At 42.8% G+C, this 24,385-nt stretch overlaps 1 protein-coding gene across 2 annotated transcripts in view; it reads right to left on the bottom strand.

The window, feature by feature from the left end:
• Nucleotides 1-23,422, bottom strand: part of robo1 (roundabout, axon guidance receptor, homolog 1 (Drosophila)) — a gene marked incomplete at its 5' end in the record, with an annotated part of 109,894 nt that extends 86,472 nt beyond the window's left edge. For both annotated transcript variants that reach the window (XM_035680383.1, XM_035680384.1), the window contains 1 exon segment: nucleotides 23,096-23,422. In XM_035680383.1, coding sequence (XP_035536276.1) covers nucleotides 23,096-23,422 — 327 coding nt within the window.
• Between the last annotated feature and the right edge of the window lie 963 nt (nucleotides 23,423-24,385).

The raw sequence follows: 24,385 nt of genomic DNA, 5'->3' as shown, positions 1-24,385 counted from the left end.
GGCAAGGGGGGTGGGAGTTGGGGGCCAGGGGCCAGGGGCCAGGGACACTCAGGGAGGAGAGACAAGCTGAAGGAGCCCCTTGAGAAACAGCCTCGGCCAACAACCACAACAACACCTCAACAAGGGCTCCAGTCATCCAGCGGAGTCAAGCTGGAAGGAAAGGAAGAAATGGTACTGCTGCTAGATGCCAGCCAGAATCAAGCAAGCCTGCGTCAGAGAGAGAAGAAGAATACTAGGGCAGAGGAAAACCTAAAAGGGAGATTGGACAGATGATGGACAGAGGGTTGGAGAAAGGGAGGAAGAAGGTGAGGGGAGAATGAAAGGAAACAAACAATATTGGTGGGGTAATAAACACCCTTTTCTGTTTGTCACAGAAAGGAAGCTGGAATAAATTCTGAGGAAAAAAACCTGGGTAAAGGCTGGGTAAAAGGGATGTTGTGAAGAAATCGGAACAGACAGGTGAGAGAGGAGAAGAGAGCAGCTTGAAAGTGTGTTGTGTGTCACAACATATTGCTGCATATGCTGTGAAAAAGGCCAGCAGGGAGATAAACAACTCCAGAAGAAACAATAAAAAAGGCAGCCAAAAATAGTTCAATGTGACTGAGCATGGATGAATATTGCTTTATCAGTAATTGACATCAAATTATAAGTTGAAACTGCATATTAGAAGAGGCAAGTTTTTAAGAATTGACAGTGCGCAATAGTAAGATTCTTGCAAGCAAGAGGTAATGACGAGTTATTGGTTATCACCTATAGGATTTCAGCAAAACTCTACAAAGCTGAAAGAACTTCAGTGGGAGGGAAAAAGAAAAGGCGAGGAGGAGGAGTGGGTGGTTTTCCAGGACAGCAGACAAAGAGAAAGACAATTACAGAGGCACTAAAAATCTATTCAGTGCATTTTGCTGGGAACTGTTCCTCCTCCATCGCTCTCTCTCTCCCTGTCTCCCTGAGTCACTGTGCACTCCTCTGGCCCGATCCCAGCCTAATCCTCCACTTTACCTCCATCTCAGATGATTTCACAGTTGTCACTGAATGCTGAATTTCCTCTTTCTTCCCAGAACTGGGGGGACATGCCAAGATGGCGCCACGTTAGTAAACTGGCTAGAGGGGGGGGAAATGTGCCTCTCAAACTGGCAAATGTTTCCCTCACGGTTGTTAGCATTCTCCACAACAGCAAGTTAAAACACTTGGCAAACAGTGTCATTTAGCAGGTGAAAACATCCAGACTGGAGTTTGGAGAGCCCGAGGAGCTGATGTCCTTCACTTAACATTAGAACCGTCAACATTTCACTAACGAGACAACAGGCCCTCTATGGAGCCAGAGACCCGAGTCAAAGGACTCCTCACACACATGCACAGGCAAACTGAAGGTCATGATGACATCCCCACCTGTCCCCAACCGATCAGCTAATGTCCACACATCATGATGGGAGTCGTGTCTGTGGCTGGTCTTCAAGGGACTGAGCTGGAGTAGACTCCTTGTCTAATTACAGTTAGAGAGGTCACTGTCCTTCCTGCAGCTAATGTGGATTTACTGACACTAAATCCCGCCTTAACGAGCCATGCGATCTATCTGACAGAAAGAAAAAAAAACATACAGCTGCGCAACATGGACAGTTTGGGTAACAAGACAAGAGACAGTAGCTAATGGTTTAAAATGCAGCTGAACATTAAATCCCCTCTGTCATGTCCACAATTGTGCCCACTGAGTCCCCTCTACAGCTGCAACACTGTTGTGTTTCCTACACTTCAGATCTCTTGAGCTTTATGCCATGAAGCTATGCCACTGGTATGTGACCGCTCCGGGCAGTGGAGTGAATTAGGTTTGAAACGGGGTCATAATAACCACGCTGGGGCAATGTTCTTGGCATAGACAGCACCATGTGTTACCCGGCTGGTTACCACTACACACAGAGGAGCGAGGTGTGGTAACAGTAAACAGCCCAGACACAGGAATGCACAGGGCAGTAAAACAGTATACAGCGCCATTCATCACAGCACCCAGAGCTCAGCAGGGGCTCAAAAATCAACGTTTCCCCCACACGCCCTGTTCCACAAACAGATTTCAGCATACTTTCAGAAGGTCTGTCTATAATCCTACCCCATGTGCCTTACTGTCTATAACTGACTGTCCGGCATTCTTGCTGTCTGTCACTGATGTGCTTGTCAGTGAGTTTTTTTATTAATAGCTCGGCGAGTAAACAATTTGAGGTTTAGCGTAATGCCACGCAGGCCATGGCGGTGGATGCCTGAGGGGTCACCTCTGGGACAGAAGCGCTGATAATGGCTCCAGAGCGGAGGGGAACAGCAGCTGAGAATTGAAAGCCCAACACGTAAGGACGGGAAACAAAACATGTTTTCAGTAAGGGCTGGAGGAGGACAAAAGACATCACTGTGAATGACATAGCAATAAATTGTAACTGCATTCATAGACAATGATGATAACATATGAGTCAACATTTGTATGGACAAACCTGGGAGATTCAATAAAAAGCAAGTGCCTGTGACCAATGAGAGGAGGTGCAGTCCATATACACCGCTATGGATCATTTAGTCCACCATCAACAGAGTAGGGCAAGCAGAGCTAAAACATGTGTGACATGAGTTGAAGGTGTCAGAGTGTGTGTGTGTTCATATCCCGAGTGTACAAGCTCCTCCAAAGCCTTTGGTGATAAATCCAAAAATTTCTGGCTGATTTAAACACAACATAAATCTGTTCTCAGAGCCAGTCGGCAACAAACAGCCTCAGGGACAGATGTGTAAAGAAAAAGTAAAGAGTGACAGCCAGCAATCTATTCTCTGCTCAATGTGTCCCTCCTCGTGGTGAGGACAATCACTGTTAATCTCACTAAAGGTTTTAAACTTTCAGTCCCGACTTTCTCCGGTTTCCTAGATGTCACAGATGGCCAAAAACCTACCACATGCGAGATCCAGACACAATATGTAGCCACGTGTACTGTACTCTTTCTATTCTTTCAGAGATTCCCAAGGATATTGGTTAGGCAAATGATTTAACAAAGAGCTAGGATTAGAGCAGCGTGGAACAAGGTGCTTGAAGCGAAAAACAAAAAAAGGAAACAATGAGCGATAAGGAAGACTGTGCAGGGAAGATAATTAATGAATGGCTGCGTCAAATAGTACAAGCTGTAACAGTGGGACCTCTTGTCCTACTTCTGCTGCATATTACGCACACACAAAGACACACTCACACAAATAAGGGGGAGGAGGAAGAATTAAGAAGCGGTTCCAAAAGGAATTTAATAGTGATTTACCAACAGACTTTCCCATAGAAATGTCTTAAGGAAATAGAATATGGAACAGCATGGGTCATTGAGAAACACAATGAAAACAGAAAAATTGGCAGACAGGGACATTCTTACAATAATGATGGTGCAGTTGGAAATATTGGTCAAATAGTGGTAAAACCCAAAATTTTCGGCGATGTGGGGGTGGGGTCGGGAGAGTTCAGGGATTTTTCGTCCTGCAGACGGGGTTTTGGAGTTCACTTTTATTTGTTAGGCTGTGTCAGCTAGTCAGAGCCACAGGGGAAATGCTCCAAAAAACAGGGTAGAGCCAAATGGTCTGAGATCTATTTTATATGGAAATCCTGACAATAAAAATGCAAGTCAGACCAGGAGGAAAAGGTACCGGAAAGATAGTGAAACCAGTTTCCAGGGGTGCATATTTACAATAAGATGTGATTTGTAAATTAATATTCAAATGTATTCAGTTCATGGGTCCTGCCTTGAATTATGAGAAGCAATTTTTTCCAGTGTTGAGAAAGTGCGTTATTTCTGTGGCAGGTAATTGAGAGCAGTGATGTGAACAGAGTGTCGGATACGGTGAAGGCCTGACTCTCCCCTCAGCGTCAATGTCTCTCTGAGGCCCAGGAAAGAACCATTGTTCCATCAAGGGACACAAAAAAGGGATTAATTTAAATTTGGTTTACAATGCCATGCCTTTCAAGTTAATCCATCTGGCCTGTGCCCCAGAGTTGCCGGCTACTCCCTCCATTCCCCATTCACTCTGCCAGCGCTCTTTGTCTATAGGACGGGTAAATGTCAACTCTACCACTGCTTGGGCAGAGAGTCCTGAGAGATACGGAGCCTGAAAGAGAAAATGAAGACAGAAAGAAAATAGCCTGTGTTTACAGATTTTTTTTTTCCAATTCGTAAAGTTGATTTAATTTACTAATCAGTACAAGTTTTACTCCCATTTTGTGCTTCATATTTATGAATATGCTATACTCAGTGATAATATATACACAATGAAAATATATCTGAATGCAGAGGAATTATGCACAGCACTGCTGTAATTTGGCTTCAGCAGATGGAGATCTAGCATTCAGATATTATAAATAACAGGCCGTGTGGAAAAAAACAACGACATTTTCATGTTCATCCTCGCTGTGTAGTTACTAAGTGGCCTGCATTATCTGGCACCCCTGCTGAGAGTGTTAAGATGAGTTTCCCCATACATCCATCATGTTCGTTTCCTCCTCTTCCTCCAGAAATCCAGATTCTACCAAATTACTATAATAGGTTTCTGAGGGACAGCTTCGGTTTGTCTGTTTCTTTACTTTAATTATTTATAAAAACAGTTTTCATCGTTCAAATTTTCCAAATGTTGTGGCTTTAAAATTTAAAAACAGGGATGTGGTAAATTGTGCCTCTAAGAAACATAGCAAAAATAAAAGAACTGTCATTTTTAAGTTATTGCTCACACATTGTTAGCGGTTTCAAGCAAAGTAGCCAGAACTTTTAATGTATCCCTAGTATACAGTATTCAGGAAGCTACAATGACCCAAAATCATAAAATCTAATTTTACTGCAGAGTGGTTTGGAGAATAGAATCAGAGGGTGACTGCGAGGCTGCAATGGGAGAAGGATCTACAGGGAAAATGTATAGAGCTCCAGGGCACAAAATGAAAGATGATTAAAAAACCCTACCATCATTGGCTAAGATAACAGTACTACCTTCTCCTTCACTCTCTCCATTACCCAATGGCTGCTGCCAGAGGGACGGTCAGACTACTGACCTGTGTTTTTACTGCAGAACTCCCAATACGCCCCTGAAGGACACACAACTCGACAGATCAACAGAGGACAAAACTGAACAGTTGCAGCAGACACCTGCATGGTAAATGTGATGTGGAGAAACAACTGAGGGATACAGATGGGGTTTTTGAAGTCTCTTGGCTGTTACCTAGTTAACAAGCCTTTCAATTAGCAAGCATGGCAATCTGCAGCAACAAATATCACTAAACACAAAAAAAATGGTTAATTTGGAGCTGAACTTAATTAATGCAATTTATCTTGTTCCCGAGAGAGCTAAGTAAAATACAGATAATATATACAAAGAACAACGGAGAGGAAACACAGATTTTAATTAAAGATGTTTTATCAAACAACTCTACCGTCTCAGCTGATGTCCTCCTGGCACCACTTAAATACTCCTCTGCATTAATCAGGCAGCTCACTGTAGAGTACATTATGCATAGAGGATGTCAGTATAACTCTCCACAGATTCTAAAACATGGCGCCAATTCTCTCGTTTTTCTTCACTTAACTTCAGCTCCAATAGCAATACTTCTTACTTTGTCCTTATTACAGTGCAGAGATAAAAAAAAAAGTAGCATAGCAAGCAGGCCAAGCCAACGCGAAATAAAGACGAACTGATATTTTATTAATACATAGCTGTATGCTGTGCACAGAGAGCTTCAAAAAACTAGGAGCTAATGATGCCAGACGATCTCTGCACAATTCTCATATCCATCTTGACTTAAAAGGTATTGTGAAATTGACTGTCAGAACAATGCAAATGTATAGAAACTATTTTCAAAATGCATTTAAAACTCAAGCACAGTTCTAAGTCGTTCCTAGAGTAAGAAAAAAGTTTGATAACCTAATTAAATTAAGATAAATACAATAGTAGAAGGCCAACTGTGATGCCTGAGGGGCATGTACTCTAATTACAGATTTGTTTTTTTTTAGGTCAAATCTCAGTAGTATGGCGAGGATTTAACTAATATTCAATTACACAGTGGCTTAGTTCTGATATAAGCCAGCAGATTTAGCTGTCAGTCAGAGTTTGACAGCATGCATCATGTAAAACTAGAATAAATGGACACAGTGTTGTGGCCATGACAGATGTGTTTAACCTACAAAGATCCTGCATCCTGCTTGCACTTCCTGGTACACAAGCATGCTGTCAGCATTGTTTATGACAGATCTTTTTCACAGGCATAAAAATGTCAGTTTTCTGGCCAGCGTAAAAAGTGAGAATCGTATTGCATGCGGCAGTGACTGCACTGTGATTTCTACAATGCTGCTATTCTTCAGTGCTAAGTTTGAAGCTGTATACTTTAACGAGAAGTACGAAACATTGTGAGGCTAAGAATCGGAGAAATGCAGTGTGCTCTGCTCCCCACACAGTAAAGAAGTGTATTAAGGTAGACAGCTCATGCCACCCCCTCTCATAGACCATTAGTCCTGGCTGTGTGTTGCACATTCCAGCCCCCCTGAGTGTGTTAGGGAAGTGGGGCCCCTCCACTATGGATCCATCTATAGAGTGCTAATCCACCGCTGGGCCATGCAAAACAGGGGACGACCAAACATAAATAAATAAGAATGACTTGAATCTCTGTCTACTTTTCCCATTTCAATCAAGTGCTGGGATGGAAACCAGACGGCACAGTCACATTCAGGGGTCAGACCAGGCTCAATTAGAAAGCCCCTCACTGAAAACAGCGAGTGATTATTTTTAAGCCCTTAAAGTGTCTCTCCCTGCTGGCTGAGAAGTGGGGAAGTGGGGCTCAGGAAGATAAAAAAAAAAGAGCCTTTGCCCTCAAACCCGCCTTTCTCCCCACACCGGCTGTCAAAATGTATAAAGTTTATAAACAGAGACTGACAGGATTAAAGGTGCAAGGAGGGAGGTCAAAGAGAAGGGAAAGGGAGATTGAGGACCCCCAACTCTCTCAATGACAGATACCAGTCGCCAGCAAACGCCAAGCGAAGGCTGATCACCAAGACCACACTGCTGCGAAGAAAACTGAAGAACTGCAGGACCAGTAATGTCTGGAAACTAAAACCCACTCTATTTATTCTTATCACTCGTTTAGTATTCAGTTCTGTGGCAGTATGCACGGTATAATGATAGGCACCACACTGAGGGAAAAAGAGTGGAAAGAGTGGAATACACGGTAGTGTTAGTGGTTTATGTACCCTGGGAGCATTATCATGTAAATGGTAGTTACTGTACAGTAAAAACCCTGCTTTTAAAAATGATAGCAGCTGGGCCTCAGAGAGGGAGGGGTGTATCCTGAACATAAGTGCTCTTCAGGGACACTATCCCTGCTTTTTGTCTACTACATCAAAGAGATGCAGCTGAAGAGCTTCCATTTCCATTGCTGAATACTACGTACTTTGTCTATGAAACTTCCATATCGCTTTCTCCCCTGATGGTATCCATGTGCATGTATGACAGGTGCAAAGGTTTTTGAAAATAAATTATCCTATACCTGGCTATGTCATGCTTCCTATTATTTCTAATCACTAAGTCTTTCTCAGCACGCATTTGGCTTCCATAAATCACCAAAGAGTCTTGTAAAGTGGTGCTCTATTTGTGAACTGGGGATCACTCAGAGTATTTCATTAAAACTCTGCTTGATGGCACAGTTCATTTGATTACCCTGATGACATCCAGCTAGTTTTATGCTCTACAGCTGTACACTATTAACGCACTACCTCTATCTAGTTTCACTCATCACCCAAAGTGTAATTCCACCCTGTGCAATACGCATAGCACAACAAAATTTCATTATCTCAGTGCCAATCCCTATAATTTTCGCAAATATGGTGATGACACTTCCTTGGATCAGGAACAAAGGAATAATACTGGTAAGAAAAGGGCAGCTGGGGGCAATCGTTGTAGTTCAGCGATGCAGCATGCCTGGTGGACAAAAGACCAGGCAGGAAATATGAGTCATTTTTATTCTCTTTCTAAGTTAACCACTGTCTATGCTTAACTGTGTTCCTGACCCAAGGGCCATACTGTGCACGGCGTACAGCTACGGCATTGTCCTTATCAGAGTTAAATGTCTCTGGCCTAGACCAATAGAAGCGGTACTCAGTCTGTCAGACAATTACAGGCCGATGCTGTCAGCAGGAAAGAGTGATGCTGAAGCTCCCTGATGAATACAGGCATGTCGAGGATATAAATCGGTTTCATCTGGTGTCCGTCCATACATCCAAAGTGCACATACAAGTACGCACATATGTACACGTCCACACTTCCACACATACACATCCCTGCTGAAAGATTTTCCCTTGGGTCTCATCTGTCTCACTTTGTTCCACAAACTCACTTGTGATCATTTGCAAAAAAAAAATCCTTAGTGAGCATCTGTTTAACTTAGTTCTACAGGAGTGCACCCAGACAGTCTTTTAACTTGACATCAAAGCTGACCAATGAATACGGTCCCTACAGTACTTAGCAACTATGAGCAGTCGCTACAGATCAAGTGGATATATGGGACTAAGAGGAGCTATGATTTCTGTATGGAAAAATCTGACAATAAGGCACTGCATTGTGCACGGCTTGGATGTAATATTACGAGAATTATAACTAGGATGAAGAATTTGTATGACCTAAAACTATTATATTATGTTTTGTAGTGGTTGTAACTCAGAAAAGCTTGAACAGCCCCATTCTGCAACATCTGGGCTTACTGGGGAAATAATCAGCTACATACTACCATCTTATGTGAAAACATTTTAAATTAAAATTACACATTTGAAAAATGGCTAGATAATCATTGACTTGTCCAGGAAATTAATCAAATCTCTTAACATTCACTGTCTCCTCAAAGATATTCCCAAATAACCCAATGATCAATTAGAAACCTGTTAATTCACTGAATTCCTCAGAAAAGCCAGATAGTTAAGGTAATACAGGTGTGTATTTAATGACTAGTCCACCATTGTCATCCAGCAAACCTTTTGTCTACAAGCCGGATAGATGCTCATTCTCCATCTGTGGCTGAGAGGATTAACAGATGGGCTAAGGTAGAGCCTTATCTCACCTTGCAGAGATAAATCAGACAGGAATACAGGGCTGCTCACACACTGCTCTGGAGAGCAGCAGAGAGGAAGACAGAGGCATTTAAACAGAAAAGCCACACACAGTCTCCTTGCCAGACTGTTTGTTTAAAACCTGCTTTAAGGGTTTATGCTCTGCTCTGCCTACCCTTAGGAATGAGTGGCCAATGGCCATGGGCTCCAGGGTTGTTTGGAATGGGCAAAATGGTCACCTTGATCTCTTCTCCTGTGACAGTTTCCAGACAACATGAGACAAAAAAGCTGTCTGCTGAGAACTTGGCCTAGATTTTCTCTACCTCTGACCAGCCTCTCTGATTTGTTACCTCTCTTGGGAATGTCTCGACACCCTCTCACGTAGACCCGCTGTTTTTAACAAGTCGGAAAACAACAATGTGGCATGTCAACCTTCGGAATCAAATTCACACATAAACTTCAGAAAATACTGAATTTACATGCTCTCTAAGGTTACAGTCATTTGTGGAAGGCAACCAGAATTTCTACAAAACTGTGACTGCCTGGGGCACCCTGGTAGCTCACCTGGTAGAGCTGGTGCCCCATGTACCGAGGCTGAGTCCTTGCTGCAGCGGCCATGGGTCAGACCTGTGGCCCTTTGCTGCGTGTCATCCCCTCTCTCTCTCTGTCCCACTTTCCTGTCTATCTTGAGCTGTCCTTTCACAATAAAGGCAAAAGCCCCAAAAAATATTTTTAAAAAACCCCAAAAAACTGTGACACTGCCATCTGACCGACACACACACACAGTTGTAATACTGACATTTCCCTTGCGTCCTAGAGTGCATGCCAAAGTGAATGTTATAGGACGCCGTACAACTTTATGGTCAAGATGAATAACAGTTGATGTTCAAAATGAATATATTTATAGTCATATGAGGACAGCTATAATAATGTCTGTGTGTCTGGAGGACAAAGCTGGCTTTATGTGGCTTTGCCTAAGGGGAAATAGTTGGAACCTTGAACGGGATGAAAGGAAACCATATTTTCTGATACAATTCAAGCTTGAAAGCACTGCAGCAGAAACTCGTTTTGTGGCAAAGTGAATCTAAAAAGAGCCCAAGTTGTGTGTGATCTAGTCATTGCTTAGGACTTGTTCATGCAGCACTGCTCTCTTTCTCTGCTATTTTTCAGAAAATAACCACTCTCAGGAAGTACCAATACTGAACATATGCCTCAAGTACAGGAAGAGACAGTAAATAGTGAATCTAAGTGATCCATGAAAACTATACAAGCAAAAAACCTCCTTTTCATTCACAGTTTTAATTAAGAGACGTGTGCGCGTGTGTGTGAACCACCCCAAGCAATTAGAAATTATTGATCTGCAGAATTTTCTCAACAATTGTTAATTACAAAGAGCTTAAGTCTAAATGATTTCCTGATGAGATGCACATTTCCGAGAGAATAAGCTAACAGGAATCTTGATAGACTCAATGTGCATAAATGATGAAATATGTGTGCCTGATGGGCTGCAGGTAAGTGTAATTACGGTCTTGAAGGGATATTCAATGTCATTATGGGACTACTTAAAAAGCTGATTAGATCAGAAATGCACACCCATCACAGTGATTTATATGTGGTGGAGGTTATAGCTTATAATCAAGACAGGTGGGGAATAAATATATTTAGAGAAAAGGTGGAGAGTGGATACAGATGGTGCCGGTAAAGAGAGTTCTTTCATCTTAAAACACTGTCATTCATTTTTGCATATGAAAAAGTTCCCCACCACAAAGAGGGCATCCTAGTCAAGGTGACCTCTGGGGCGTGAAACATCAATGGATCAGGTGCAGGCCAACTGTTCCATTGAAGGTGGAAAGCTGAAAGGAAGCATAGCAACTTCAAAGAAACCACTGGCAAAACACAGAGAAAAAAAAGAGCACTTATAACAGTTGACATCAATCAATAATGGTCTCCGAAATGGATTCCCATTCTGTTGACCAAAAGCTGCGCTGGAGGGGAATCGTTATTTTGAGCCTCCACCGGAGCACGATGGCCATGAAGAGTTTAAGAGCATGAATTACATTTAAGAGCAACTTGCATTGTGAACAAACTCTGCAGCACCGAGGGATGAGAGCCAGCTGTCAGGCCACAGTGGCAACTGAGTGCTTCACCGCTGAGGACAGTGTCTTGTTTGCCAACAGCAAATAACCGCCTCTGGCCCATTTAGTACCATCTCTTTTTCTTTTCTGCAAACAAAAGCAGTCTGCCACTGAGATGACACGAGGTCTTCTCGTGGCTAACACTACACCGCCCGATCAAACACAGAGCTGTATGTGGAACGAGCCCAAAGCCAACACAGTAAAGAACTCTGAACTAACCAGAGTACATGAACACTACATACTGCCAGGCCAACACAGAGGAATTTTAAGTCCCTTCTGTTTTGGCTCATTTGTTATCCAGGCATCTGCTTTGCATGGAAAAGTGTTCATTGGTCATAAAATCAAGTTTATGAGAAAAGCAAACTTAACACAAATGAACACGTGGACTTTTTTAGGCTAGACTAGGACATGTACTGTGTATTTGTTTTAAAGTGATTCAATAGTCGATACAATGTGGAAATATTAACATTAGTCTTGGGCAGTACGTCAAAGGCACGGTTCAAAGTCAAATAAAAAGGCAGATAGGTAAGACACAACACACAGAAAGAAAAATATTCTAGTAGAACAGACTGGTGTAAAATGGCCCTATGCCATGGGGCTGCCAGTGAGTAGAAAAAAGAACAACTATAAAAAAAGAAAAAAATATGCCTAGGTATGAGAGTCGACACTGACTTTAGGGAGATATTTCAGCTGGCAAGTGCTCACACAACCACCAAATGCAGGCACATGTAGCTATAAACACACACGCACTCACAAACAAATGTCACACAAACACGCATATCACACTCTCAGGGACACGCACACATGCATTCTATGGCAGCATGCTTATAGCAAGAGAGTTGCCAGCTGTCGGAGATCTTTGAGAGAACACAACACCACCTGTCCCCTTATCTTCCCCTCATGAGCCAAGAGAGACTCTGCGTCCAACTGGAGCCACCCCCATCTACTCTCTCATCCCATGCTTAATTGCAGCTTGTCCGCTATTTTCTCTTCGACAATTTATCCCTGTCTTTGTTGTTCCTTCCCATCGCTCCTTCTGTGCGCTTGATCTCAAAGCACCAGATTCCGTGCAATTATTTTAAATCACATCAAGGCTTTTCTGACAAGAGAGTAATCTAAATGTTGTACCTGGAGTCCCGGTGGTGATGAGACCTGATGCGGTTTAGATTTGGGTTAAGGTGGACAGTTTTGCCAGATGTTGCTGCTGTTGTTGCCAGATAGGAATTTGGCCATCAGGTCACAGAGTGTGTGTGTTGGGGTGCGAGGTCAACATTTCTCTGTCTCTGTGTTTACATTATCTCACTCTTTCACCTCTCTGTGCCATTGTTTTGCTTTTGGTTAGCTGAGTGTTTGGGTGCAGACAGATTGATAAAAGCCAGACAAAAGCATGTGCAAACTCCAACCACTGCTAAACCCAGTTTTGCTGGTTTCTGTGTAAACACAAGCCAATGTGATACCCCCACAGAAGTTTGAGAGGAAGCATGGCAGGGAGTGGATTTTGGCCCTAAATGATAGCCCAATCAGTCCTGGCTGGTGACACAGCGGTTACTCAGCTCTGCTACAGTCCATGTGCTGATGTAGAGCACAGTGTCAATGGCAGCTTTGCTTGAAGCTGTTAAAATTGGTGCGTATTTTCTCAATCTATGCTGGCAGCCAGAGGGTCACCAGTCAAATAAAAGCAGCATGTGCAGTTTCCAGGTAACCAGCCGTAGTGAGAATGTGTATATGACGGCAGTGCTAATGGGCCAGAGTTCCTCTGACAAACACACACACACAGACCTTCCTGTCCATACTGTATAAACATGCACACACTGCACAGGAGCACTTTAGCCTGGGAAAGACTAGTGGAAGAAATGAGTGATGGCCCAACCAGTTGTCTGGGAGTTATGAATCGTGGAGGCCAGGCTGATGTTTTTCAGACAACCTGAGCAGCGGTTCAGCAGATGGAGGTCACCACTGGGTAGCACAGCTAAAATTAACCCAACAGCTTAGCATGAATTAAGCTGGGCCCCTGGGCAGGGAGCTTGCATCCCACAGGATTGAGGCGGGTGCTGGGCAGGGAGCACCAAGCCGGCAGGGACCAGACCGCAGCTGAGGAAAGGTTTCACAAAATCAGCAGGGTCCCCTCCGTCTTAGAGCAGTCACTCCAACTCGTCAGGTTGAAAATGAATTTACATGGCAGTGGTGAACCTTGGGTAATGTGATTAAATCCTGGCAACACACTGAGCGATGATTAACTTATTCTCTACCCTCTCTGTGCCCTTCCATGCTGCTTCTTGCATCTCTGTCAGGCAATCAATAAGCTATTATAGCTCCAAACAGTGGGGCAAATTAACTTACGGCTCCACCTGCAGAGTCGGCACTCTCCACTAATCCCATTGGCAGGGAAAAATGAGACTGGACGCAAAGGCCAGGTCCCGAGATCATCTGCTACCACACCATGATTATTGGTATGATGCTCACAGAGAATGTGCAAACATGGCAGTAGTGGTTACGTGGTAATGCCATAGGGAAATTGAGGAGTTGTACAGTGTTTACTGTTGTACCAAGTACAAGAAATAAATACTAGTTAAATATGTGTTGAAAACTGGCATAGGTGACTGTCAAATCCTATGCTATTTTTAGTGAATAACTTTGGGAAAAGGACATCCCACCCGGTCACTGAAAGGCTTTCTATCCCATCCATCAGATAGGAGCCAATCGGCTAAATGGAGCTGAGGCACCACTGACAGATTAGAATCTGATACTAGTGCAAGAGAGAGAGAGAGGGGTCTGGAACGGAGAATAGAAATGTCACCCTCAAGCCTAACAGCAGCACTATGGTCATACAATACCGGGCCTCACTGAGTCAGATGTCAGCTATTTCAAACTTAACCACAGCAACTGACTACTGTTTGAATTTTGAATGGATCCTCTCAACTTTTCTCCTTTTACACATGACGTCCCCCTGTCTGTCTTTTATCCAGCTCTTTGCAGTATATGGTTACATGGAGATCCTTTTGTGTCCTTGCCACACCCTGTTTAGAAAGGTCACGCAGGCACAAAGAAGAGGTGAGAGTATATCTGTATTATTCATCGCTCAGTCAAGCCGCCCTTCTCCTTATGGTCCTAATTAGACTATTGTATATGTTTACATACACTCCATTGAGGATGATTATGTGCACCGCACATGCACTTAAGCCTGAGGTGTGTAAACAACATTCTGCAAGTTAATAAAATGAGACAGATGTTTAAAACAAGTCAAACTACGTCTTTCAGATATGACGTGCATACTCTCAATTATGTTTAGTGTTGGTTTGTTGCTTTACTGTTCATTCATTTCTTTGTATGTCCTTTGTCATTAGTGCATTATTACTGTGGTAATGGAGTCAATCCCTTCATTTGTAACATGATGTTGGATATCTGGGGCTTGGAAATGAACTGCTAGCATTACAGAAAGGTCAGAATAACAGAAAGCTTGCATAACAACTACACTGTGATAATGAGCCACAACTCTCACTCATACCGGTCCTATTTTAGGACACACTCTTGTATCCGTGACACAACAAGGAGAAACTAATTTTCTCCCAATTGTTGCTTTAATGATCGGGTTAGCTCCCACAGCAACCAAGGACAATTAGATGACAATTGAATGCCATCATGTTTGCGTTTGTCATTGACTGATGGCAGGGATGTGACTATCCGCAGCCAGCAGCAAGTAGACTGCATTTCATTTGTAGTCAGATAGCATGAGGCAGATCATTATCAGTGTTTGGGTCTACTGCTTAGCTCACCAGCACTTCCTGCATGTCTTGCTCCAGGCTCAGCAACATGCTACAACTCTGATAGAATTTCAGATGTCTTTTTTCCCCCCACTTTTCCTATCCCTTCTCCTTCACAAGGGTCTTGGAAAGAAACCTAGTATCTCTTGCCTAAATCATTTTCTCTCTATCAATTCACAAGGGACGGAATAAGGGAAAGCAACCCAGTTGGGAAAAGGCAGAGGGAGAAATAGAAATAGAGAGGAGAGGAAAAGAGGAGATAGCATGTCAGAAATGGAAGATATATCAGATAAAGGATGATGTAGCACAAGTGTGACACAGAGACACAATTTCCTGTGTTATCAGTCCATTTAACCTGAGCAGAATCAGCCTGCTGTTTTCCTATGGCTACTGTTGGGCAATCAAAAACTCTGCCTCTCAACACCTCCACAAACAAATCTACAAATTACAGATACTAACCATAAAACAAAACAAAACAAAACAATTTACATCAATAATGCCAAAGTTCATATCAATTATATATCCAGAACCTTGTATGGTACTGTGCCTATATGCAGATTTGCTGAACGTTGTTTAATGTGCTTTAAAAAAGTACCGTAACTTTTTTTGTTTCATTTTGCAAAGGCAACTGAAACTCATCAGTATTTTGGAGCAAGCTTGCAAAGTTCGTGCCTGACATTTCATTGGTCTTGTTTTGTACCCTTGCTGTACTACAAGCAAGCTAGATGTCCGCCCTCTGCCAAGAGTTAGAGGGTGGCTGAAAAACCATCAATAGGTGACAAATTGGTGGTCTATCTCCTGGGAGTAAACAGTCAAGACAAGTGTAAAAAAAATCAGGCCATCCCAAGGTCCATGCAGGCTCACCTTAAGTGGACTGCATGTGCCCCTTGAGCACATTTTTCTAACTTTGCCAAAATGTTGGCTGAAAATCCCTGAAGTTCCAGTCTCCGAACTCCTTAATCCTCCCTAACTCCATCGTCTCGGATCGAGGAGCATGATAGAAGGTTTCAAGTGAGGGCTTAACCCAGGTTTAATAACCAGAGCATGTCCGCAGAGCAGAACACCTCGTCATATGACCAGACACCAGAATGCTGGCACATACGCACAGGCAAACCTCAGAGAGACATAAACACACATACGCACAGCCTCTCTGACCACAGGAGAGGCTCAGACCAAGAGGAGATTACACCTCACAACAAGAGTAATACCCAGGTCTCCGCAGAAGAAGAAGAGATTAGAGTCAGCAGCATACATTCATCTGGTTCTCACAAGCACTGACACACAGCTTACCAACCAAGAACATTTATCACATGTGGAGCAGAGCCAAAGACACACCTCAAACAAATATGGAAACATGATGATAAAAGATGCACATAAAGAAGATTCTATCACTAACATGCGCCCACACAAACAATACAGATGGTTTTTAAGAGGAGAGGAAGTGAAGGTACTCTGCTATCAGTGGGCCTCCTGAGTGGTAGTACAGCCACTGACTCAAGAGCTCACGTACTGTATCTTATCTTCTCTAGACTAGCACTTCATAATGTTAATATCATACTTCACTATCCTGGGACCCTGCACCCATCCTACCCATGATCCTTCTCTGTACTATAGCCAGAGGCAAGGATTACATAGAGATGAATTAGGCAGTCACTGTGGCGAACAAGAAAAAAAAAAGAAGAAGCTCTGACGCATAAGAGTTTAGGGAAGTGTCCAGACAGTCAGACAGAAAGCTATGCGGTAGCTCTACTTTTTTCAAAGATATCCCGAGATATCTGGTCAATGTCATCGTGTAAATGGATGGGCTGCGAAAACCTTCACAGAAACAGAGGAAAGTGCTTAAAGTGGACTCCATAAGTCAGCATTCCCTTCCTTGTTAACAGAGACAAGCCATTTCCTACATGAATGCACACTGAGAGGAGATCCGAAAGACAAAAACAAAGAGGATGGCGGTGTCAAACAGCTGTGTTTGGCACATCTCATGCATTCCATTCTCTATCTTTACAGAGAGAGATCAATTATATATCTAACCATTACATATCTATCACACTAAAGGGATTGACTCATGCTACGCCTTCTGAAGAATTTAATGTGTTATGGTGCAATTTCCTCCTAAATTACACGTGTGACAATCTGATAATGCACATTATAAGATACAGAGTGGGGATCATGGGGAATCACATGAGATTATTTCTTGCTCTGTTAATTTGGATTTTGCTTGTCTCAAAATGTCAAACTGTGCCCAGCTTTGTTTTTATCCCCTGATTTCTGTAGAAGGAAAAGAGACAGAAGGAGAGATGAAGGGGGTTCTGCTGTACTTTTGGAGGCCATGTCTCTGCTGTCTTTGCTGGCCCGGTAGACTGTCAGAGACGGGTGGAGCATAGAGTGATTGATGGGACTTTGGGAAGGCTTCTTTATCCATGTCTGTACACCTGCCCCTTTAGCTCATGTACGCCCTCCTTCATACAACACTCTGCTAGACATTGTTCACTAGACCAGTGTAGACACGCTGACAGATTGATGGAATCAAACACATAGACAGACCCATTCACGCACTCCCCAAACACAGGAAGTCTTGCCTCACCCAATTTTGCTCTATCCAAGGTTTCATTCTAATATGAACCAATTCATTCACACTACTTTCTCTCACTCTGCAGGGTGTGACATTCTCTTTAGGCTTGGTGCCAGTGTTCACTTTAAAACCACACAAAGCGCCTAAAACTCTGCGCTTCTTTCGTGTTCTGGCTCTTATCTGCTGCAACTCTGCTCTCTTTCCCGTGGTGAGCATTTTCAGCGCTTGGCCCCGTATCTAGCCAGCAGTATTAGTTTTGGCGGGGAGGGCTATGTGTGGGCGAGGTTATGCTTTTGTGTTCGTGAAAACCATGCTCCAAAAATCCCAAAATCAATGTGAAATTTGACACATTTTTACGTGACTGAAAGAGGCTTAAGCATCTTATTTCTCTTCACTCCAGGCTTTTGTCATTGCAGGTAGTGACATTAGTTTTTTGGGTCAATTATGTCAGCCAATATCTTCCAGGATATGTCTTACACATATTCATATTTAGTCAACATGGTCAAAGTTTTAAGATACGTATTCAGGTTGCTCACAAGCACAACATGCTATGAGAGGCACCTCACAATTTAGTAATGCAGGCGTTGTTGCGCATCAGAGAAATTATGTACTCAAAATGGCATTTAGGTATCGATCAAACACAGCAAATAGATGCTGCAGGTTTAATTACTTCGATTGCATTGATTTATGCAAACACCCTGAAGTGCTAAATAGGCTAGGTTCAACAGACCACACACAACATGCATGATAAAAATCGCTCTCTGCATATATGGATTAACAGAAGACTAATTGAAATGCATGTGTGGAACATATCTTCCCTGCAAAGGTTTCACAAAGACTGAGCTGACAGTTATGTGCTGGGGGGTATAATTACAGTAGCCAGTTGTTTCAAATATACTGTAAATCCTCGTTTCTACTGAATGGTATGGCTTGGCTTGACTAGACTCACTTTTGGTACCTGGTACTTTTCTAGATTTTGTTTTCCACTGCAGAAAGTACCCCCTAAATGTTGGCGGGATTCTTAGTTGATAATCGCGATGCTCTGTGAAACTGCCATCACATCATCTTCAATGCAAAACAGTCACAGAACAAAAGAGGATATCAAAGGGACAGGGGTTCTTGATTCTCTGTAAATTATCACAGCAAGGACAGAAACTTTGTTTCCTAAAAAGGCTGAAGGCAGCAAGAAACTGGTGAAGAACACGAGGTAATACCAAAAAATGGAAAACAAAAAAGAACCGATCAAGCGAGTCAAGCCGTAACACGAGGAATCATTTCAAGATTAACAGTATTGAGCTGAAATAGCCTTCAACAACTATTCAGAGCAAGTTAAACAAAATGAAAACATTATTTATTAAATTAATAAACATGGATTTGTTTCAAAGCCAATAGCACGCATGCAAAACTTTTTACACTGGTATGAAAGAGTTTTCTTAGCGAGGGGAGTAAAGCTTTGACAGCCACACACACACACAAACCACTGAGCTTTGAGATTGTGGAAGGGTCTGCATTCCAACATAAAACAGATTGGAGAGGAGGCCAAGGAGAGTCTGTGGTGTGGAGCCCACGCCTCAGCTGCATGTTGACTCATGAAGCAGACCCTGGCTGTGCCGTTTGCACCAATTTGCTCTGAACCTCCCTGAGACAAATAACTGCCACAGAGCTGTAACGCACTCTGCCTCCAGTCGCCTGGCAGCTTGCCAGCACACTCACTGCTGCTTCTGCTGGGGTTAGCTGTCCTGATTTTTTTCTCCTCCAACTCTTGCTCTCTCAATCTCTGATGTTTTTTTTTCTCTACCTCGCTCACTTCTTTCCTTTCACCTCATAGACTCACTTGGAGCTTTTCATATTTGCCAAGGAGATTACAAGTCCACATGATAACCCAAAATAACAAAAACGTGGGGAAAAGTGTGAGCAAGTCAATGAAATTATAAATAGAGAGCTGCTGCTCTTTATTGCCACACTTGTAATAAGTTAATGAAAAGCAAACACCATGACAAATAAATAATTACAGTGCCACCAGGTAGTAAAATAAAATAAGCTGGTTCAGTCACTGGGCCTGTTCCGTTTCAGTGGGCAGCAGTGGAGAAATAAGGAGGGATAAAGACGAAAGATGGGTGAGGGCAAAGATGAAGGAAATGTGACATAGAGTAAGCTCATACGTTATGTGTCAAGAGGAGGGGTTGTGCTGAAGGGGACACCATAAAGACCTTTCTTTGAGAGCCAACAGATGTAATACAAGAGATTTCCTGCATGAGAGACAGGCGAGTCTTGAGACCAGTGGGAGGTAGCCATGCTGCCTTTAGACTGGCGCATGCCAGCCAACTGTCCTCCGCTCTGCAGATGACCCTTTAGCATGGCCCCAAATCTGTCAGGATGAACTCTGGCTCCTTCAACACATCCAAAGCCCCGACCTTCCCCCATTCAGAGTCAGCGAAGCCAGCTGGCTGCACATGGTGACACGAGATTTCACAGAAGCATCAAGATCAATGAGATTCTGAGATAAACTTTGCTGAATAGAGTTATATGCAATGGACCAAATTCAAGTAAACATCCCTTCGCTTCTGTTGTTAGTGGCTGTAAAAAGTAAACCCTGCCTCCGGAGAGAGGAGTCTGTGTGTGGATATAAGGCCAAGAGCCAACCCTGTGCGGTCAGCACTGTGCAGTCAGCCAGGCCACTAGACAGCAGGCCCTGAGGTTATCGCCTGCTCAAGTAGAGCAGTGTGCCGTCCATTACCTCACTTTGCTATCTCTGCATCCAGGAAAAGGGAAACAAGCTATTCATAGAGCCTCTCAGGGCCTCACGCAGAGCACTGGGTAAAAGAAATTACTGTGACATATCACAGAGCATACAGTACTGCACACATATTGAATTGTGTCTTTGAGTAAATGCTATAAGAGTGAGAATATTTGCTATTACATTACTGATTTTTATCATTTTGTTTCTGCAGTGTTTGGTGAAAACATGAATGGCATTTAAAGATGTACAGGTTATGGACATAACCTAACATAACTTAACATAAAACATAATCACAATATTTTGAATACTTTTTTTGAAACACAGTAGGACACCTTTCAATGTTGCCTTACTCTTGGTTCTTTATCAACTGGCAGTTGAGTACAAAGGAAGTTCATTATTTGACGTTGACATCCCTAATACAAAGAAAACAATAACATAATAGGAAAAGAATCCTTATTTTAAGATTGTTTGAATACACACAGCAAACAGGATTCATGGTAAATGCATTAGCTTAGGCTTTGGGTTAAGAGTCTGAGATTGTGGGCTGTACTGTACATGTGGTTAATGATAAACCAAACAAACTGGGTTAGCTCTCCTAGCCTGACAAAACAGAACTTGTTGAAACTTGGATTATGTTAACAATCGCTGGTGAGTAAGGGAAACTGTTAAAGCCAGGCTCTTAGAATAACATCTTCAAAAAGTTGTGTTTTTAGCTTTTAAAGTGAAAACGTTAGAGGGGGAGAGCTAGGCAAAGTAAACACAATTAAAACCACGACTTCCTTCTTTGGAGTTTCATTGGAAATTAAAAGACTGCTTGGTCCCTCAACTTACACTGAGTCTGAGTAAAACATCCTATCTACAAAGTTCAACTCATAACAGTTGAGGTATGACAAGCATCTTTAATGACAACATGGGATTCAAAATGCTCTAAAACTTTCTTATATGCCCTCATGAGTCAGATTTATGGCTTGTAGTTTCTTCACTCGGGAGTTTAAATAAAGCCTTGTAAAGAAACTTCAGTGTGTCTGGGCCTTTTCTTTTTCTACGACCTTTTTTCTTCGGCAGGGTTCCATCCCGGTTGCTCCGACAACATAATTATATGTAGTTAAGCATGAGCTGCAGAGAGGGGAGTGAGAGACACCAACTAAGCGAAAGGGAGAGAGAGGCCTGGAGCACAGTGGCTTGTCATTATGGGTCTGTTTGAACCTTATACAGAATAAGCAGCCCAAACTTGAGACAGTGCCAGTGGTACTCTGTACTCTGGTCCTCGCGAGTCCCGCCAAGTGTCTTGTTTTTCTACTTGAAAAACCCACCTCTGAAATAAACACTGTATATAATCTACTACGAGGGAAAAATATTTTTAGCATTCTGACCTGTGGAGACTTGTATTATGTGCCGAACGCTTGAGTTTTCTTGTATTTTTTCAATATTCTTATTTCATCAAATTAATTTGCTTCTAAAGTATTTTGGATAATTACATTTAAATCGTGCAGAGTTGTAATTTTTATATTGACGGGCTTGGCTAGAATTTGATATTGCAGGACATATAAGGACAACACACCGACTGGTCCACCACTCTGCACTGCATGTCAGCAGCTCATCTTCTCTCCAATCATCCGAAGGGGAGACCTATACTCTCAATCTCACAGCAGGGCTCAATGAACACAGCATAAAAACCCATCATGAAGCCCGTAAATGTCTCGGATCTGATCCTTCTTACTTTACATTCCACTTAGCTGACACTGAAGATGGAAAATATTGAACAGCATGAAGACCAGAACAGTTTGTCGCATCTGTATACTCCAGAGATGCCACTTATATAGCTTAGATCTGAAAATACACGGTAAGCAGTCCTACTCTATCTGACTGACACCTCATACCCAAGACCATTACTCTCCAAAAGCCAGGAGATCATGCACAGCCCCGCAACCCCCCCACACTCCACATCCACTCACACACGTACACATTCAAACACACACGCAATTCTTTCTTTCCCCATCTTGATTAGATTACAGTGAGCGGGTTGGTGACAGCCTCTGGGCATGCTAGAAGAGTGGTTGATATCTGAGCTCTCCTCCTCAGCCTTCACTCTCAGCCAGTCAAGAGAGCAAAGAGATAATATATCTGAAGAGCTGACCTCATCAACGAAAGCAGCCTTTAAATAATCATGGGAACAAATTTGTCAACACAGGTCACCACTCACAAAAACACTAAATGGTTTAGAAAGATTATTTTTGTCTTTTACATCGCATACCTACTGACTGCCAAATATTCTACTTGCTAATATGTTTCCAAGCCTGCTTGTTGACCCTAGAGATGCTTAAATCCATTTTACATCAAAGATAGCCTGTCGTTGCAAGAGTGCAGCAGACAATAAAAGGAATCTCTGATAAGTCAATGAAATGAGCAGGAAAGCTCTTCATTAAAAGATGACTAAACACAGACGCAATGATTGCATTCCTTTCCATATAAAACCTTATATCTATCTCTCTGACAAAAAACAGAAGCAGGGCCAAAACAGAAAGGGCTTTGTTCCCATTGTAGTTCCTGACCACCTACCAAGGGCCCTTTAGAGAAGCACTCACCCTGGAATGATCAGGCCACTTCTCCCCCAAGGCTCCGCGGGCCCACGGAGACCGCTGGGCCAAACACATCCTGCCCATCTCCTAAGAGATTATCCAACTCAATGAACACATTGAGCTCAGAAACACTGGAGGAAACTGGAGCCTGCTATTCAGTTGCATCTAAACCCCGAACTCTTCCATTCACACCCACACTAGAGGCAAAGAAGAAATAGAAAGACATGCTGCACTTACTGGCTACTTCCAGCGAGGCATTGTGGCTCACTGCCTCTCCCAGGTAGTTGCGGGCAACACAGACATAGGAACCTTCGTCCGGCTTGCTCCGTCGTCCATGGACGATGCGTAGAAAGAAGAGGGAGCCACTAGGTAGCAGCATGCGCTGAGAACGGGGATTGTCCCGGTCCGTTTCCACCCGCTCTCCATCCTTGTACCACTCCACTGTCGGGGTTGGCCGCCCCTCTGCTTTACAGTTGAGAGTGGCCGGCTCCCCTTTGGAAACAATCAGGTCAGATGGGTGCTCCACAATTCGGGGTGGGGTGTCCTCTTGGCGCAGACGGGATCCTGGGAAGAAATGACAAAAATTAAAGTTAACATGTGCAAGGATTTTCATCCTTTGACTGGATTTTAAAGTCCTTATTTACCTCTGTTATATTCAAATGTGGTACATCTTAATAGGACAGTTTTAAGGTCAACTATACCATTCTAGCAAATGATAGTAGACATCTTTGAAATACCAGAGCAGCAGAAATTGCTTTACCATACAGGATTAGCATTGCATTTGATTTCCACCTATATCTATGTTCATGTTATTGACTGTAAAGTGATAATGTTAACCTGTCGTGCCTTTTTGTGCTTTTTGGTCAGCTCCAAGGAAACAATAGTTAATTTGTTATGATGAGTAATGTACTATATAGACTTATATGATGGTGAAGAAGTATGGGTCTTCACTCCTCCACAAAATATACTGATAAAAATATACAGCCAACATAATCTGAAAGTACTGAAATGTATTCTTTAACATACAATAACAGGTACTGCTGATGCAAGCAGTGAAGACTGTCAATCTTTGAGCAGTAACCCTTTAATTACAGCAAGAGCTCCTTTAGTAAAGCTTAGCACTGCTCTAGCTGTGACTGTAATTTCTCAGATCAAAGAGCAAAAAAGAAGAAAAAGAAGACAACTGTAAACAAGAATATGACACACCTACAAGGTAAAAGGAAATTAAGAGATAAAAGATAAGATAGAGATGCACTGCATAGCTTAGTGGGGAAGAAGGAGCAGGAGCAGAGACACCACTGAAGACAGACGGCAGCCAACAGCAGTGCCAAGGGGGTTAACACCCCAGTGCTATCTCAGGCCATTACTCTTGCTCTCTCTGACCAGTCAGCTGTGGCTATCAAACCTGCTTTACATGCAAATTAGTTTCCTGTTGTTAATTCCTGAAGGGTGGGACTTGGTGGTTGTGAATGCATTGTGTGTCTCCACACAATAGTTTGTGTCTGTGTGAGGGTGAGAGAGAGAGAG

Source organism: Morone saxatilis, unplaced genomic scaffold, assembly GCF_004916995.1.
Source record: "Morone saxatilis isolate NCDOM2014 unplaced genomic scaffold, NCSU_SB_2.0 Contig8, whole genome shotgun sequence".
NCBI lineage: Eukaryota > Metazoa > Chordata > Actinopteri > Moronidae > Morone > Morone saxatilis.
Note: the sequence above shows the minus strand (reverse complement) of the source record. Positions and strands in the feature narration are given on the sequence as shown.